General features: G+C 42.5%; 1 protein-coding gene across 1 annotated transcript; it reads left to right on the plus strand.

The window, feature by feature from the left end:
* The first annotated feature begins 809 nt into the window (after positions 1–809).
* On the plus strand, positions 810–15,088 carry LOC308101889 (kinesin-like protein KIF11). The gene is made up of 26 exons (XM_080451422.1): positions 810–932; positions 2,316–2,451; positions 4,128–4,225; positions 4,545–4,623; positions 4,762–4,947; positions 5,119–5,243; positions 5,350–5,440; positions 5,528–5,673; positions 6,163–6,259; positions 6,484–6,579; positions 6,785–6,873; positions 7,235–7,322; positions 7,702–7,775; positions 7,887–8,001; positions 8,401–8,472; positions 8,845–8,980; positions 9,452–9,624; positions 10,216–10,341; positions 10,725–10,880; positions 11,263–11,402; positions 11,653–11,813; positions 12,920–13,038; positions 13,609–13,828; positions 14,156–14,340; positions 14,537–14,623; positions 14,974–15,088. The coding sequence occupies exons 1-26, from the start codon at positions 811–813 to the stop codon at positions 15,061–15,063; spliced, it is 3,207 nt and encodes a 1,068-aa protein (XP_080307548.1). The 5' UTR covers position 810; the 3' UTR covers positions 15,064–15,088.
* Positions 15,089–16,949: the final 1,861 nt, after the last annotated feature.

The following is a 16,949-nucleotide window of genomic DNA, read 5'->3' on the forward strand; positions in this document are numbered from 1 at the left end:
CCCCCCCCCCCCCCCCCCCACGGGGCTGGAGCCTTGCTTGAGCAGAGACAAAGAGCAGATCCTCTGACTGCATCAAAATGATGTGTGTTAGACAAATAATAACATATTACATGGAGACTTGAGTGACAGGTAATTGATGATAGAGGGGGGTTAATAATAAAACACTTAACAAAAGACATAATGTACACAATGCATTCACCCCTGTATGACCTCACCCCAGACAGCCCCCACTCCTCATGGTTCCCATAACCCCCATATCAGATTTCTAAAGAAATCCTTTGTTCTATGAAACAAAAGAATTATGACCTATAAACAATAGAATTGAAATTATGAATAGGTGACCTTTGACCCCATAGAGAGAGAGAGAGAGAGAGAGAGAGAGAGAGAGAGAGAAATAAAGACAATACAACATTTATTTCAAATAGAAAGCATTTATTTATTTATTTATTTATTAATATTATTATTATTCAGTCACTTTGGCATGGAAAGAATCTAGACAATCTAGACAGCCTCGAGCCAGGCAGCCTGCCTATAGAGCCAGCCAGCCTGCCTAAAGCCACCCCTTATATATATCCAATAATGTAATTTTAACTATATATATATATATATATATATAGTTAAAATTACATTATTGGATATATATATATATATATATATATATATATATATATATATATATAGCCATGAAAATGAATTTGGGATTTATGGACTGTCGGAATGGCGGGACTAAATGTCGGAATGGCGGTATGTCGAAATGGTGATACGTCGGAATGGCGGTATGACGGAATGGTGGGATGACGGAATGGCGGTATGCACCCGTTTTCTGTTTGTTGTGTGTGTTTCTGCTCGTTTGTCACGATGGCTTCAAACACCAGCATGAGACAAGAGGACAAGAACGTCGGGAAGAACATCCAGGTGGTCGTCAGATGCAGGTACTTGGATGTCATTTAATTACTATCAGATGCAGGTATTTTAACTTAAGTATTAAGTACTATCATTGTTGTTAAGCGTGTGTGTGTTTTACCCTACTGTTTATGATTTCCATGGGAGGGAGGTGGCGGTGCGTTTTAACCAGTGGTGGAAAAGTAACTAAGTACTTTTACTCAAGTACTGTATAAAGTAAAACATGACTCACAATTGTATTGAGTGTTTTCAATACTTTTACTTCTACTTCACTACATCTCAGAGGAAAATATTGTACTTTTTACTCCACTACGATTATTTGACAACTTTGGTTACTTTCACAAGTTAACCACTTCAGCCCTATTTGAAAATGGCAGATCTACAAGCTCACAATGCCACGCTTTGTGAGCTTGTAGATCTGTTATAAGTTGGGATATGGGACGTTCTGCACAAGAGTAATCTTTTTAATTTTGGTACATTTTGATACCATACTTTTGTGCTTTTACTCAAGTAAATCTTGAATTCTGGACTTATACTTGAGTTAAAGTATCAATAATGCAATGTAGAAATAATACTTTTTCCACCACTGGTTTAACGTCTTCAAACGCCTCGTCTACACGCAGCGTAATGAGCGTATGTTGGTATAGCAATCAATCCCCAAATACGCTTACAAAATAGCCAATTATGAGCTTGTAGATCGGCGGTTTTCGAAAATGTCTGAACATCTTGACATACAAGGGGATGGACTGTTTTTTGTTGTGTTGTGTGTGTGTGTGTGTGTGTGTGTGTGTGTGTGTGTGTGTGTGTGTGTGTGTGTGTGTGTGTGTGTGTGTGTGTGTGTATATATAAAGCTAAGCTTCACCATTCAAGTAACAAACCGATACAGGATAGGTGGGCACTAGAGACATCTGGGCACCTCGATGTAATATTGTTCAATATGTTAAAATGTAATATTTGAAAATGGTCTTAAGTAATGTAAAGTGTACATGCATTATCAGTACATTATCAGACTTAATTTGATCCTTAAACTCTATGTTTATGCCTCAAATGACTGGATGTACAGTTTTTGTAGACATATTAGACCTTGGTTGTTGAATGTTCTAACTTTCTAATCATGTATACTTTACTTGAAAACATTTTCCAAATATTTTTAAAAAAATTGCCAATTTAACACAGAGGTGCCCACTTATCCTGTTACCACTGAGGATAAACGAGAGAAGATATTTCTCCCACTAGTCAGTATCTAGCTTACACCACAGGTTACTTGGTGAATGGCAGAAGTCTTTAGTTGTTTTGGAGGTCATGTTGTACCTGATGCTTAGTAAATGTATCTAGCTACTTTGTAGTTGCGTAATGCTGTGACTGAGGTCTTGTTATGACACTGACTAAGTCACCCATCCTTGTGTTTTCAGGCCCTTCAGTGCAGGGGAGCGCAAGGCCACCTACAATGTGATCGACTGCAATGCCAACAGAAAGGAGGTGGCTGTGAGGACAGGTGGGGTCAATGACAAGGCAGCCGCAGCCAGGAAGACCTACACCTTTGACATGGTGAGTAGACATTTATGTTAACCCATTCAAACCGGGAACGCGTCTCGGCCATTTTGATTTCTTTAGGCTATTAAAAAGTAGAAGATATACAAGCTCATAGCGCGGCCCGCGCTATGAGCTTGTAGATCTGCTATTTTTTGGGAGAAATCGTGAGTCTTTAATCGTGAGTCTTTAAGCGAACATTTGTAACTCAAATCTTTGCTTCTGGGGAATTCTACAAATGTATTCTAAATCCTAACTAATGTTGCTAATATAATGGGTTCTCAAAAATTATATGTACGGTATTTGGCCGTCGACCCCATCTCAAAATAGTTTGTTCCAGGGACCCCCAGAAGTTGTAACTGTTAAAAATGTTTGCTTTAAAAAATATGTTCAAAGATTTGCACACATTTTCACGATTTAAAAAAAATGGCAGATCTACCAGCTCAATGCACGGCACTTGGTGCCGTGCTATGAGCTTGTATATCTGCTATTTTTGACTAGCCAAAGAAATCTTAAAATGACACACAGATGCGTTCCCGGTCTTAAAGGTGTAACAATCGGCCTTTTTCACTGAAAGGATAACTATTAACTAAAAAGGAAAACAACAGGATCGGCAGGTCGCTAGTTGTGGTCACTTTATTTTCAGCCACAATAAATAATAACTGTCACAGCAAATGGTAAATAATAATAATACCCTTCTTGGTTTTAACTACTATCCCTAGCTCTGTCCCTAACAAACAAAAGAAATATACAAACAAATCAACAATCAGTAATTATTTCACAAACCCCTCCCAACCCAAACAATTCCCAAGTCCTTTACAACCCTCAATTCAGTGAATTCACACGTTCAAAACGTTAAAATAAACAGGGTCACATAACAAGGTAGAATCACCACCGCCGTCAGACGTTTACTCGCTTTACATAATAACAATAAACAGTCCCTCGTTACGGCTCAAACGGCTTCTTCCCTCCGTGGCCTCGAGAATGTCTATTGAGTCCTTTGATCCAAAACGAATCGCAAGCGGTCTTCCGCAATCGCGTTCCAACTAATAAAGTAATGTTCGGGGTACCCCTTAAGTTTGTAATCCACCGGAAAATAAGCTATGGATTTATCTCACCCGCGGCTCCGTCGGAATCCTCTCGCCGACCGGCGGTTCATTCATAAATCCTGGCTGTCCACAGCGTCGCAACACGGCCGTTCCATCCGTCCTCCGCTGGGCTCGACAGCACGTAACTTTTGGCTGCAGTTTACACTCGGTTACTTCTATAAATTAACCATATAACACTGGCGCCTCGGAGCTCCTCTCTTCTCACCCGTTCACACTAGTACACAGGTTGTTTGTTTGATCTCCCCTCCCCCCGTGCCACACCCTGTATTTGTAACGTCGGGTGGCTCCAATGTTCCAATCACCCACAGCACTCAGCCCCATTACCTTCAAGTGAATAGGAAAGAAATGTCCATATATCTCACAGTGTCAAACATGTCACATATCCCACGTATATAATAACATGCATAAATTAATCAGATGTTACAATATCAAGCAGATATAATAACATCCATATATCAAGCAGATAATTATAATAAATATAATGTGCATTTGTCACAAAGGGTTAAAAAAAAGCGCAGCAGTTGTGACTCCACATTCCAAGTGTATGCATGTTCCATCACAGCGTTTCCCTCTGTCGTCTCTTAGGTCTTTGGTCCCGCAGCGAAGCAGATTGACGTCTACCGCAGCGTTTTGTGCCCCATTCTTGATGAGGTCATCTTGGGGTACAACTGCACAGTCTTTGCGTAAGCAAGCATTTGTTGTAAACTTGTGTTGGAGCCACTTTTGAGGTTGTAGTGTCTAGTGGTGCAACAGTTAATCGACTAACAGTTGCTATTACGTCCCCTAGTCTAGGGGATAAGGGACGCAACATAAAATGACAAGTGCATTTAAAATGGAACGTTCATTTATTACATATTTAAGTGGTTAATCAGGCTATTGGCGTTTCTGTGACAAGTCAGATCTGAACTGTTTGATTCCCATTCCACATTTTTAAGCAACTCTGTCCAAAATCTCACATTACGTGATTCCCCCAGCTGATGTGTATTTGTTGTGATTGGTCAGCTATGGACAGACGGGGACAGGAAAGACCTTCACCATGGAAGGCGAGAGAAGCCCAAATCTGCAGGTCACTTGGGAGGATGTAAGTTTTTCACACAAAGTACTGCTGGGCATCGCAGGCATTGATCTTTGTTCTGGACAATTACAAACCAAATGAGCACAGAACACTTGGTCACATCGTAGTGTATTGTTGCCTTAACGTTTGCTTGTTTGTTGTCAGGACCCACTGGCTGGGATCATCCCTAGGACGCTGCACCAGATCTTCGAGAACCTGGCAGAGAGTGGCTCAGAGTTCTCCGTTAAAGTGTCCCTCCTTGAGATCTATAACGAGGAGCTTTTTGACCTGCTGAGTTCTGGCGACGACGTCAGCGAAAAGCTCAACCTCTTCGACGACCCACGCAACAAGGTAACAGTCTGATGGACGCTTTTACTTTGGATATAGAGTGCTAATGTCAGGAGTTGTTGGATAGTTTGTGAAAATCCCTTTTGTATTTGCTGTGCTTTTTTGTAATTTTAAACTTTGCAAAGTATTATATCATGCATTGTTTGTAAGTGACTAATTGGTTGTTTTTGACAGCGTGGTGTGGTAGTTAAAGGTCTGGAGGAGATAACCGTACATAACAAGGATGAAGTCTATGCCATCCTTGAGCGAGGCTCTGCCAAGAGGAAGACTGCGGCCACTCTCATGAATGCCTATTCCAGGTATTCCAACAGCATCATATACACACATTAGTTGTTGGTACTGTATATGCAAGCCTCTCCAATGACCTTGGTTGTATTTATGTTTACATTTACATTTCTTTTCAAGTCGGTCCCACTCGGTGTTCTCCATCACTATTCACATGAAGGAGATCACCCTGGAAGGAGAAGAGTTGGTGAAGATTGGCAAACTGAACCTGGTACGTTTTTACCACAAATAAGTTTAGGTGCTGCACAGAAGTAATAATGTTGTAAATGCCACTCAACCTGTCCCCTGTCCTCTTTAGGTTGATCTCGCGGGCAGTGAAAACATCGGCCGTTCGGGGGCACAGGACAAACGTGCCCGCGAAGCAGGCAACATCAACCAGTCTCTGCTGACGCTGGGCAGAGTGATCACCGCCTTGGTAGAGAAAAGACCTCACGTCCCTTTTAGGTAAGCTGTGGTTGTCGTAACCATTTCCAGTACGGCCGGGGCGCTTTAGGTGGTTCAACAGTGGGTCTGGACCCGCTTGTGGTTTTCAAAATCTTTGGGGGGAAAAAGTAGTGGAGCCTGTGGCTTGACCACTTGTATGCCCTTGCCTGGGGACCCCAGGGGTCTGTACTCGGTCCCAGCATTTGTTCCCTCTTTACCATCACCAAAAATGGCTGCTCTAGAAGCATGCAGCGTGGCTCAACACAACATTGGTGTGAGCTTGTAGATGGCCTAAATTGCTGAATTTTTGCAGCTGCATGATGTCAACTTATTATGACATGCCAGAATAGTGATGCTAAGGTTCATGTGGTTAATGTGGCCAACTCTGCTCACCTGGACACAAAGGATTGAGCCCTTTTTACTGTTACAAAAAGGAATAAAAGCTGTGTACCTTGCCCTTCAGAATTACTGTAAAGTTATATCCTGACGTGATCTCTTAATGTTCTACAGGGAGTCTAAGTTGACGAGGATCCTACAAGACTCTCTAGGGGGACGGACCAAGACCTCGATCATCGCCACGGTGTCTCCCTCTTCCTGCAACATGGAGGTGTGTTCATCAGGGCTAATTTATTTTCGTACACAACTAATTTCTGATTTGGTCCAGATTCACTGGAACACTAGAAATGTGTATCGCCGTCATAAGATTGACATATCCAGTTACTTTATTTGTTCATTTAGACGATCCCAGGAATAATGATGCCGTATTTATTCATGTGTGAAGTTAAAGCTAACGTTGGGTTGTCTCTCTGTGCTGTGTGTGTGTGTGTGCAGGAGACATTGAGCACCCTGGAGTACGCCAACAGAGCAAAAAATATAATGAATAAGCCAGAGATCAATCAAAAGATGACAAAGAAGACTCTAATCAAGGTAATGGAAACACAAGTTATGGTTAGGAGTTAAGCCTTTAAACTACGCTGTACAGATGTGACACGTTGTTGGCTTCAAGGTCAGTCTTTTTTGGTGTAACGGAGAAATTGGTACATTTTTATGGTAGAGGAAATCGTATAATGTTCCAACAAAGCTGAATAATGTCAATCATCTTATGTGGACTCCTTTCTCACCCCCACTCAAGGAATATACAGAGGACATTGAGCGCTTGAAGCGTGACCTGGCTGCCGCTCGAGACAAGAATGGGGTGTACTTATCCTCTGAGAACTATAAGTATGTCACCTTGGGACGTTTTGTCAGGCATTGGTCAATTCCCCCCCCCCAATCAGGAACAGCTGATGCCTGTGGGAAAGCTCCTTGACTTCCACCATGGTTGTGCAATTAATTGGATACCTGATTTACGATCTCCCAACTTATTATAATTCTATCTGGGAACATTGGTAGTGAGTGGTGTGTATATATCACTGGTATCACCAAACCTTTCAGCTTGTGGCGCAAAATATGTATCCCGGGGATCCAAACGTAGAAAATGAATTTAATGCAATTTCAAAGATTTTGGTAATTTTTTGAACATTTCTTACCTGCATTGTTTAATACTGCTGTGAGCACTGAGTGTTGACTCCCTGTGTTGCAGCCACATGACGGAGCAGCTCACCGCCCAGGAGGAGACGATAGCTGGCTATATGGAGCGAATCGCTGCCGCAGAGGAGGAGCTGAAGAAGGTATGTGTTGCACCACAAGTTGGTTTAACTCGAATTATAACTCTCTGAAATAATTGTTTTATTGGCCATATTTAAAACATTTCCTCAAATTATGAACTTGTAGATCAGCTATTTTCACTATATTTGTACACCACCACGAAGTATAACTACAGCGTTGCCAGTTAACTGGGCTACATGATTTAGTTGATTATAATAATTACAAATATTCAAACTGTTTTTGTTCGTTAATATATATTTAAGAATTTACCAAAAATATAGGAGACATTTTCATAAGAAAGATTAAGTCTGTTATATTTCTCAGTTAATTGCCCAGCCCATGAACTTTCTCCTTGTGTCAATGATTAGCCACTCATTGGTCCATTTCCTCTCTCTATCCCAGGTGATGGAGCTCTTCACTGACACCCAGAGCCAACTGGAGCAGTGCACTGTCCAGCTGGAAGAGAGAGACCACAGGTTCGTAAGAACTATTACTACATAATTTCTGCACCACCTTACAGTCCAAAAGCAAAGTAGATGCAGGACTTGAAAGTAAAATGCATAAATGTCCTGGTTTTCTGTTTACAGGCTAGAGGAGACCAAAAAGGCCCTCGAGGAGACGACACAACATCTGACTGAGGAGCAGTTTGTCTGCTCTGACCTGACCGCCACCCAGGACAACCTGTACAGCACAGCTGACCAGGTGAGGAGTCGACACACTTACGTATATCCTTGCTGTCGGGAAGAAACCTTGTCTCCATATTGACTTTTTATGTGCTTTCCTAAATTAAGAATTAATTGAAGCATACTGGAAAGCTGCCGTCCTTCATGTGATGGTTTGGTCAGCCTATGTATACACATTTTCACTATTATGAGATGTTAAGTTACTGACTTCTGTGAGCCTCTCACAGAGAAACGATCAAACCTTTTTAGTCAGTCACAGGCTGACTTTACCATACTGGACCGGGTGTGTGGTCGATCACAAAGTAGATATTAGCGGTCACTCAGTGTAGATTATTCTGCTGTAGCTGTTTCATCCTTCCCTGTGTGAGGAAGCTGAACTAGTCTTAATCTGATGGCTTGTGTGTTTTATCTCCTCCAGCTGCTGAATACAGCCCACGTCAGCACCAGTCACGTGTCTGCTCTCCATGACAAGCTGGACAGGAAGAACGAGGTGCTACTCAATTCTTTGTTTTTCACGTTTTGCAACTTCATATCGCTGTTGTAGGACAGAAACCTTCCATCTACACATTTCAACTTTTCACATTGATTTTGTAAATGATTACCCTAGTTTGTCGTGTTATACAAAATTGGCAAAAATGGACGATCAAGCTTGTAGATCGGATATTTTCGATGAGTATTAACGATCTTGGGACTAAATAAGGACGTTGGTTCTAGTTATCTTTTTGCCATTTCCTGAACACTGTGACATACGTTTGTTCGGTGGATTGAACGTCTGAGTGCATTTTTAAGGTTCCCCACAGCTGATTTCATGCATTAGGTTGCTGTAAGACAGTCCAGTAACATTCAGCATTTTAAACTCCAGGTGGAGCAGCAGAACCTCAGTGTCCGCCAGAGCTTCAGCCAGAGGATGGATGGTGCGCTCGGTAACATGGAGGGCAGTGTTCGCCAGCAAGCCTCAAAGCACCGCAGCACGCTGGCCAGCTTAACGTCATCCATGGGTGAGTTTAAAGAGCCAAGCGCTGCTCACCAGCTACCAGCTGGTTTTATTTGTACTTAAAGTAGCAGTATATAATTCAGAAACACTATTACAAAAAATTAAGCTTTCAAAATCTCTGAAAAGCTTTTAATAATGGCAGATCTAAGTACAGTTCAAATTTATTGTGAGTAAAAAGTGAATATGGAAAAATGTGTTAGCATTATTTCAAACTTTTTTAAATTAAAGTTGTGCTACAGTGAGCTTGTTGATCTAATATATCTAACAGCTTGGAGTTTTTTGTGACTACATGGGAGCACAATGTTGTTCTAATTCAACAGTTTTGTACATAACACGTTTTCCACCCGAAAGTGAGTCTGACAATATTGTGCTCTATTGTTCAAGAAACAAAGCGCTCACAAAGATCAGGACTTGGCCTAAGAGAGATTTTCAGTCGTGCAATTTTATTTACCTTTAATCCATGATCCCTCCATAGACTCTGTGCTGTCGGTGAACGAAGAGGCGATGCGCGGAGCTGTGGCCACCATGGAGTCCTTCATGGGAGGAGTCACACAGCTGGTGGCCCAGGGCCTGTCTGGCTTCCAGGACAAACTCCACCAGCAGGAGGCGCTGTGCCTGGAGAACAGAGACAGCCTGCTGGAGCTGCAGGTGAGGACCTTTGCCATTAGGCCAGTGTCGCCATTAAGGCCTGAGGTTCCGATTCTACAAAATGTCTTCTAAATCCTACCAGTTTTTTGAACAAACTTATGTTGCTATATGTGGTCAATGTTGCTATATATCACCGATACCCAGGACTTGCGTATCGATCGGTACCGATAGGCGCTACCATTTGTTAAAGTGGGCTTCAGTGACCATCTGGTTTCCTTGAGGGGGTTCCAAATGGACCCTTACAGGTCTGTAACTCAGAGTGTACAACTGGAACCAATTGGACACTTACGGGTCCATTTGGTTCCACTTGTATACTCCTGTATTCATTCCTAGATCAGTGGTTCACAAATTGCATTAGTAATGTTAAAGCGCTGCTACACTTATAATGTAAGGGTATAAACAGTGATATTTTGAATGCTCCAGTTGATGCAGGACTGTTATGTCTGTGATAAATCATGTGGTATCCAACTGGCAAAGACTGGCATACTCACAGATGATGATTTTTAGGCCGTATCTGCTGCTTTTCTGATACTGGTATCGGAACAACTCTAATAATAATCTCAATGTTCTCTGAACGTGTGTGTGTATTAGGAGGAGTTCAAGCAGGACCTGCAGGAGGCTCTTGCGGCCTCTCTTCTGCCCAACGTCTCAGCCATCAGGACGCTGAATGAGGCCATGAGGAAGACCGTGGAAGACCAGAGAGCCCTGGCTGACAAGGTCCTTATGATGCCATTACATTTACTAATATAGTGGTTCTGAAACTTCATGTCAATGACCCCCAAATTGAAGAAAATGCATTTGGCTGTGGACCCCCGATCTGAAATATTTGTTTTGCCAGGGACCCCCATACAGGATTGGTTAAAATGTGGAATATGTTTTAGAAAACTCAACGTGTCGCAAAGCAAGCTTGTTAATAAGCCATTTTCAAATGGCATCGAAATTAGTTAAACCATTTTACCTCTATATACATCGGCTTACTAATTTAGCTGTGGGACCCCACTTTGAGAACTACTTGCTAAATGCACAGGGTGTGATGACTGCACTCACTTAATTTCTCCATCGCTCTTTCTCTCTGACCCCACTCCCTGTCATCCAATCAGGTGGAGGCCATGAAGGAGGTCAATGTGTTTCTGACCAATCATGTTCAGGAGTTGGCAGAGCTGAGGATGTCCTCCCTGGACGCTCTCAGCTCATTGGACGCTGAACATGAAAATTTGACTCTGAAGTTCCATGAGTCGTCAGAAACACAACAAATGGTAAGCCACACGTGTTAAAATACCAATGATTTTTTTTTGTGCCTTTTTAACCCTAAAGCTGAAAATAGCTAATTTACAAGCTTGTAGATGGGCTATTTTGGCCCAACACCGGTGCACGGCTATGTTTAAATCAGGCACAACTCAAACCCTAAACTTGACATTTCCTAATTGTATGCCTAACTCTTACTCAACCATTCCTCGTGTGGACCAGGAAAACTGTCCTCAAATTCTCTATCAAATTATGCTATACTTGTAGCAGCCATGGCTGCCCTTGGTTAGAGAGGGTCCCATCTTCGAGCCCTCCCTTCCTCGCTATTGACTGGGAAGGGAAAAACTGGTATTTCTATTTGTAAATGAAGTCCTGGTTCTCTGCTCCCAACAGGAGGTGGATCAGATGATCCAGTGTCTCCAAAGCCAGCTCAGCCTGCTGGCCATTAACAACAAGAGCCGCTCTGATGATTTGAACGCAGCCAGCAGAGCTCTGCAGAGGCCTGTACAATCCCTGAGGGAAACTATCTCCACGTGAGTAGACCACCACCTTCACTCCAACCATACAATCACACTACAACAGTTTATTGGTTCATCTTTACCGCTAGTGTTTGTGCTTAAGCTTTACTGGAACCGTTTCCCTTTTTCCCCTGGGTTAGGGTTATTTTTTTAATGGGTTGCGAGTAAATGGCAACTTAAAACTACTTTTCATCACTTCCAACATTTTTCTAAAGTATTTCATAAAGCTCCGAACTCGATGGACCATCTCTTTGTCTCTGTCCAGCCGTTGCAGTGCAGCAGAGAAGCGGGTAGCGGTCCAGGCAGACCTCCTGTCCACCACCGTCCCCTCCCTGGCCTCCGCCATCCGCCACACTGCCCAGGAGGCTGACCAGACCCTGGAGGAGAGTACAGGTTACTGCACCCTCCTGCACGACTCTCTCACTGGTAGGACATCTGTCTGTCTGTTCTGCTCATTTAAAAAATAATGTATAGGCAAGAATGTGTAGGTGGAATTCACTTCACAGTAGACATTTAAAGGTGCTTTAGGTGATATTTCTTCGGTTAAAACAATGTTTATTGTTAAAGGGATAGTTCACCCCTATAATAACTTTCCATCGATTAGTCACCCCATGGAGTTTTTCTATTTAGTTTTTTCCTAAGCCAATAATTTGATGATTGGCAGCGGTTCCGGTAGGAGACACAAAGAGTCTCCTTTGTGTCTCTTACCGGAACCACTGCCACCGGTCCTCTGGTCATAAGATTATTGGCTTAGGAATGCGACACAAACTAATATCCATGAATTCAAGTCTCCATGGGCTGACTAATGGATAGAAAAAAGTAATTATTTGGGTGAACTATCCCTTAAAGCTCTATATTCCATAACGGGGATCTCCCTTTCTCTCCAGCTCTTTAGTAAACCAAAATATGAGAATAAATGTTATCCCATCAGGAGAGGGCACCTCACAATATAATTTACACACTCGTTTTCCAATGTTGTCTGCTCATGATTGTTTCACCACTTTCACTTCGGGAATGAATTCTCTCTCTCCTGATTGAATGAAATTGGTATCCCTGAACATTTGTTTTCTTGGTAAAGAGGACGTGGGGAGACCCTGTCACTGAACTAATTCTAGCAATGATGAATGTAGAGCTATTTAACACTTAATTTAAAGGAGTTTGTTCAGTCACAGGTCTCTAGCCTGGTTCCAGACGAATCTGCCTTTGCAAAATTGCATCGCACTTTAGCCCACGCAGTGTGTCGTGTGATATTGTCTGGCCACGCGAGGCTAGGGTCTCTCCAGCTCTTTAGTGAATTGAAATTACATTTTTAGTTAGTTTGTCAATGTCATGCTGCCAAGGGAGAGACATTATTATTTATTTTTTTGGAGTTCTCTGAACTGAACGGGTCTTTTTTTTTTTGTCTTTAAGTGCTGGAGAGATGGGAGACTTACTTAACTATAGCAATGAACATAGAGCTATTTGACACAAAATGGCACCAGGTTTAGTTCATTCTAGTCTTTGTTCACTGTCATGCCTTTGCACCCTAACAGGACTTGGAGACCGTAACATCAGTCACTGCTCCAGAGTTCAGGAGAGGGTCCAAAACCAAGCCCAAGAACAGGCGTCCCTGCTGGGGCAGAACTCTGCTTCTACTGAAGCCCTGCAGCAGGTAAATGACAAAAGCAGATGAGACGGTCACATGGTTTGGCCTCACAACACAACAAGGTGTGTTGCCAGTAGGCCTGTAACAATCACCTGATCACAGGTTGAGATTAAGGTTGGGCGGTTTCCAAAATTTTAAACCACGGTTTGTGCCCCCCAAAAAAACGCAGTACTCGGTTTAACCGTCTAATTTTAACATGGCCAGCGGCCGCATTAAATGGTCTGAGATGACAGCTGTTAAATTAATACAATCAGAGACTGCTATTACAGTCCATCGCCACCAGATGGCGCCTTTCCCCAATACACACTTTATTGACTGGGGCATACTATGTCCCGCACTTAATTCTGTCTTAACTGATTGATGTCAAGTGTGAATATAAAAACTTGGGTCAATTGTTTATGTCGCAGTCAATCAATTTGATATGAAATGTGAGTCTGCTGCCCCACCCTGTCACTTAAGTTCCAGGGGCGGACCCCGGACCTTTTTTAAAAAAATAATTTATCCCCAGAGGCAGGACTTATTATTTTGTCCATTAGAATGATAACACCTAAACATTTTATTTTTTATTTATTCCAGAGTGTGGAGAGCCACTCCAAAGCGCTGCTCCCAGACACCAGGGCACAGCTGACCGGGCAGCAGGAGAAGGTGAGCCAGACTGTGCGTTCGCTCCAGACGCAGGTCTCCCTGGACCAGGCTGTGCTGGACCAGGAGCAGGCTGACCTCCAGAGCCATGTGGAGAGCACCCAGGAGCTGGTCCACAACTTCCACCAAGAGCTGCGGCAAGACGTCCCTACTGGTATCTATAGAAAATGTTTTTCTATAGATTAGTCACCCCATGGAGACTTTAATTATGGATATTTTTTTGTTTGTCGCATTCCTAAGCCAATCATTTTATGACCGACAGCGGTTCCGGTAGGAGACAAAGTCTCCTTTGTGTCTCTACCGGAACCGCTGCCTACCATCAAGTCTTAGGCATGCGACAAAAACGGATCTATGAATTCAAGTCTCCATGGGGTGACTAAACGATATACAAAAGGAATTGTTTGGGTGAACTATCCCTTTAACCGCAATTATTTAAGACTAATGGTCAAATTGATCTCCAAAACATCTGTGGTCCTTCCAGGTATGACCCCTCAGCGGCGGGAGTTTGTGTACCCCAGGGAGCTGGTCAAGTCTCACAGGCGCTCTGAGCTGCTGGAGAGTCTGCGTCTCCAACAGGTGGAGCTGCAGGCCACCATGGAGCTGCAGGCCACCACCGACGCACTGGAGACAGAGCGAGAGTTGGAGGCTGAGCACAGAGTGGAACAGGTGAGCGCTTAACCCATTAACAGACATGCAAAAGTGTCACTTTTCAGCTACAGTCACCTTTTTGAACCCAAATAGGGCAATTGTGTGACACCTGACCCGAAAGAAAACAACATGCTGTCACCTTTTTCACCTCGGGGCTGTTTGCATAAAGTTGTCATGGAATTAGTTTTTTAATGATCAACTGCTTGTTTAGCAGGATGTGCTGGAGGATGAAGCTGCCTCTGAGTCTTTCAACGACGAGAACCTGGTCTGCAATGAAAACAGCCGCGGACCCTTCTTCAAGGTGGGTAGCACCAACCATGGCTTAAGATTTGTCTGTCTAGTGGTTAAACATTTTATTGTCAACCTGGACCTCACTGGTTCTCAAAGTGGGGTCCAGGGACCCTCAGGGTTCCTTGAGGGGGTTTCAAATGGACCATAGGTCTGTAACTGAGTGTACAAATGCACCTTGTACACTGAGTTATGGGCGTCCTTGAAATTAAAAAAGTTTAAGAACCGCTTTTGTATGAGACAAAATGACCTTCCAAGCTGTATTTAGGTGTTGTTGGTGGTCTGTTAATGTAATCATGAGGTTGAATCTGACAGTTGAATGTATGGCTTCATGTCAGTAATCATATCCTCTTGTCCTTTCAGACTTCTCAGCAAAGGAAGAAGCGGCGGGTCCCCAAGACTGAAGCGCCGTCTGAAGCGAGATCTATATTGCCTCTTCGCAGTCAAAATTAAAGCCTCTGCTTGACTTTTACGTTGTTGATAGTAAAATATTTTAAACTGTTTTAATATTCATATTTGTGTTTTTTTTTTGTTGCAATGTTTTGCTTTGAGTTTTGCATATGTTTTAAAACTGATTTTTATAAATAAAAGGCGATTTTCCATACATTGCTTTTATGTATCTTTTAATTTGAGCTCAAATCACATTCAGACCAGATTCTCGGCCAGTACTATGCAGACACAGGATGTCGGGATCATACTACAATGCTGGCCATATCCTAAAAATCTACAGCCTTTAATCCCTGTCGGGTGGAAAACCTTGTACAGATCCTGCTAAAAAAAATGCTATCAAACAAATGTAGATCTTGATTATGGCATACAGCTCACGAAAATCCATCTAAAAATTATTCCATGAGACTACTCAAAAGGATTTATAATGCAAATTTATAATGTGTTATTTTATGTACTCAATATTGATCTTGGCTTCTTTTGAACAAATCACTTCATCAATGGGGCGTGTCATGGAGGTGATCAGCCCGTGGCACTACTGAGGTGTTCTGGAAGCCCAGGTTTTCTTTGATAGTGGCCTTAACCTCATCCATATGGTTGGGTCTGGTGTCATCTTCCTCTTGACAATACAACCTAGATTCTTTATGGGGTTCAGGTCAGTTGACTGATGTTACTACTAGTAGTTTTGGTGCCAAGTGCTGCTGGAAAAGGACATCGGCATCTCCATAAAGCTTGTAAACGTACAGAAGCACAAAGTGCTCTAAAATGTCCTGGTAGATTGCTGTCCACTACTTATTTCTTTCCTAAATTAATGCATGCCCTACTTGATCACATTACAGCGTCACACAAAAGTAGCAGACCTGCAAGCTTGTGCTGCTTGTTCTGCTACTTTTGCTATTTATTTTTGGATTTTAATCCTGCAACGTAATAGTTTTGGCCATATGAGGTTTCCACCCGACTTATTCAGACACTTTATTCTCACACTATGTGACACGGGTTGAAGACACACAGAATTTGACTTGTGGTGTTTCCTCCACTTGGAAACTGCTGTCAGTGTTATCATTTTGTGTGCGTTAACCACTGAAAATCCTGTATGACACTGGTTACATGCATAGCTGAAAGGGTAGAGGGACCTTCTGGGGAAAAGTTCACCCCCGGTCTATGTGGCCCAGTTCCCTCCTTACAGACTCACTGATTCAAGTTCATGTGAAGTCTGAGGGCTGTCCCTTCCATTTGCAAATCTTTAAGTCAGTGAGACATCTGGCACAGCTTATGCACCCTTTCTGTAAGTCAGCATACATGCAGTATTGCCACTAGACGGCAGTAAAAGGAAGGAGAACCGGCTCTTAGGAAGCGCCCCTGTCTGTTCTAATAGCTCATTGTCATGGTGGTGATGGTGCTGATGTAGACAGTAATGGAATCATTACATGTTAGGATTTTTTTTTCTTATGATGCCAATAACTAATTGCCTGGCTGTTGACTACAACCCTTTGAAGACAATGTTACACCCTCATAGTTTACTCATCTGGCTAATAAGTAATGTGTCCTCATACATTATAATTGCCCTCAATAACTAAAATTAAAAACACTAGATATTTTATTTATTTTCGAAATGGTTCAACTTTTTCTCAAGGGGGTCGACGCCTGTCCCAAGCTGATGTCATTTGTCCATGTGTGGTGCAGCTGAGGCCCTATGGAATGTATGTGCTGATAAAAACGTATTTAAAATATTGTTTTGATGCTCATTGACCTTAGGAAGTAGTAAAGTTTTTTTATTAGCACATGCATTCCACAGGGCTGGACCACACACACATGGACAGATGACATCAACTTGCGATGGGCATTGTCCCGTTTAACTATCTACAAATACAATATTTAAGGTGGTTAGAGGG

The sequence above is a fragment of the Gymnoscopelus braueri genome (genome assembly GCF_963280865.1).
Source record: "Gymnoscopelus braueri genome assembly, chromosome: 15".
NCBI lineage: Eukaryota > Metazoa > Chordata > Actinopteri > Myctophiformes > Myctophidae > Gymnoscopelus > Gymnoscopelus braueri.

Coding starts and splice junctions, on each gene's coding strand:
- LOC308101889 (XM_080451422.1), top strand. CDS start 811: ATGCACCCGTTTTCTGTTTGTTGTGTGTGTTTCTGCTCGTTTGTCACG. Junction 4,226..4,544: donor TACAACTGCACAGTCTTTGC/GTAAGCAAGCAT, acceptor GTGATTGGTCAG/CTATGGACAGACGGGGACAG. Junction 5,441..5,527: donor AGATTGGCAAACTGAACCTG/GTACGTTTTTAC, acceptor TGTCCTCTTTAG/GTTGATCTCGCGGGCAGTGA.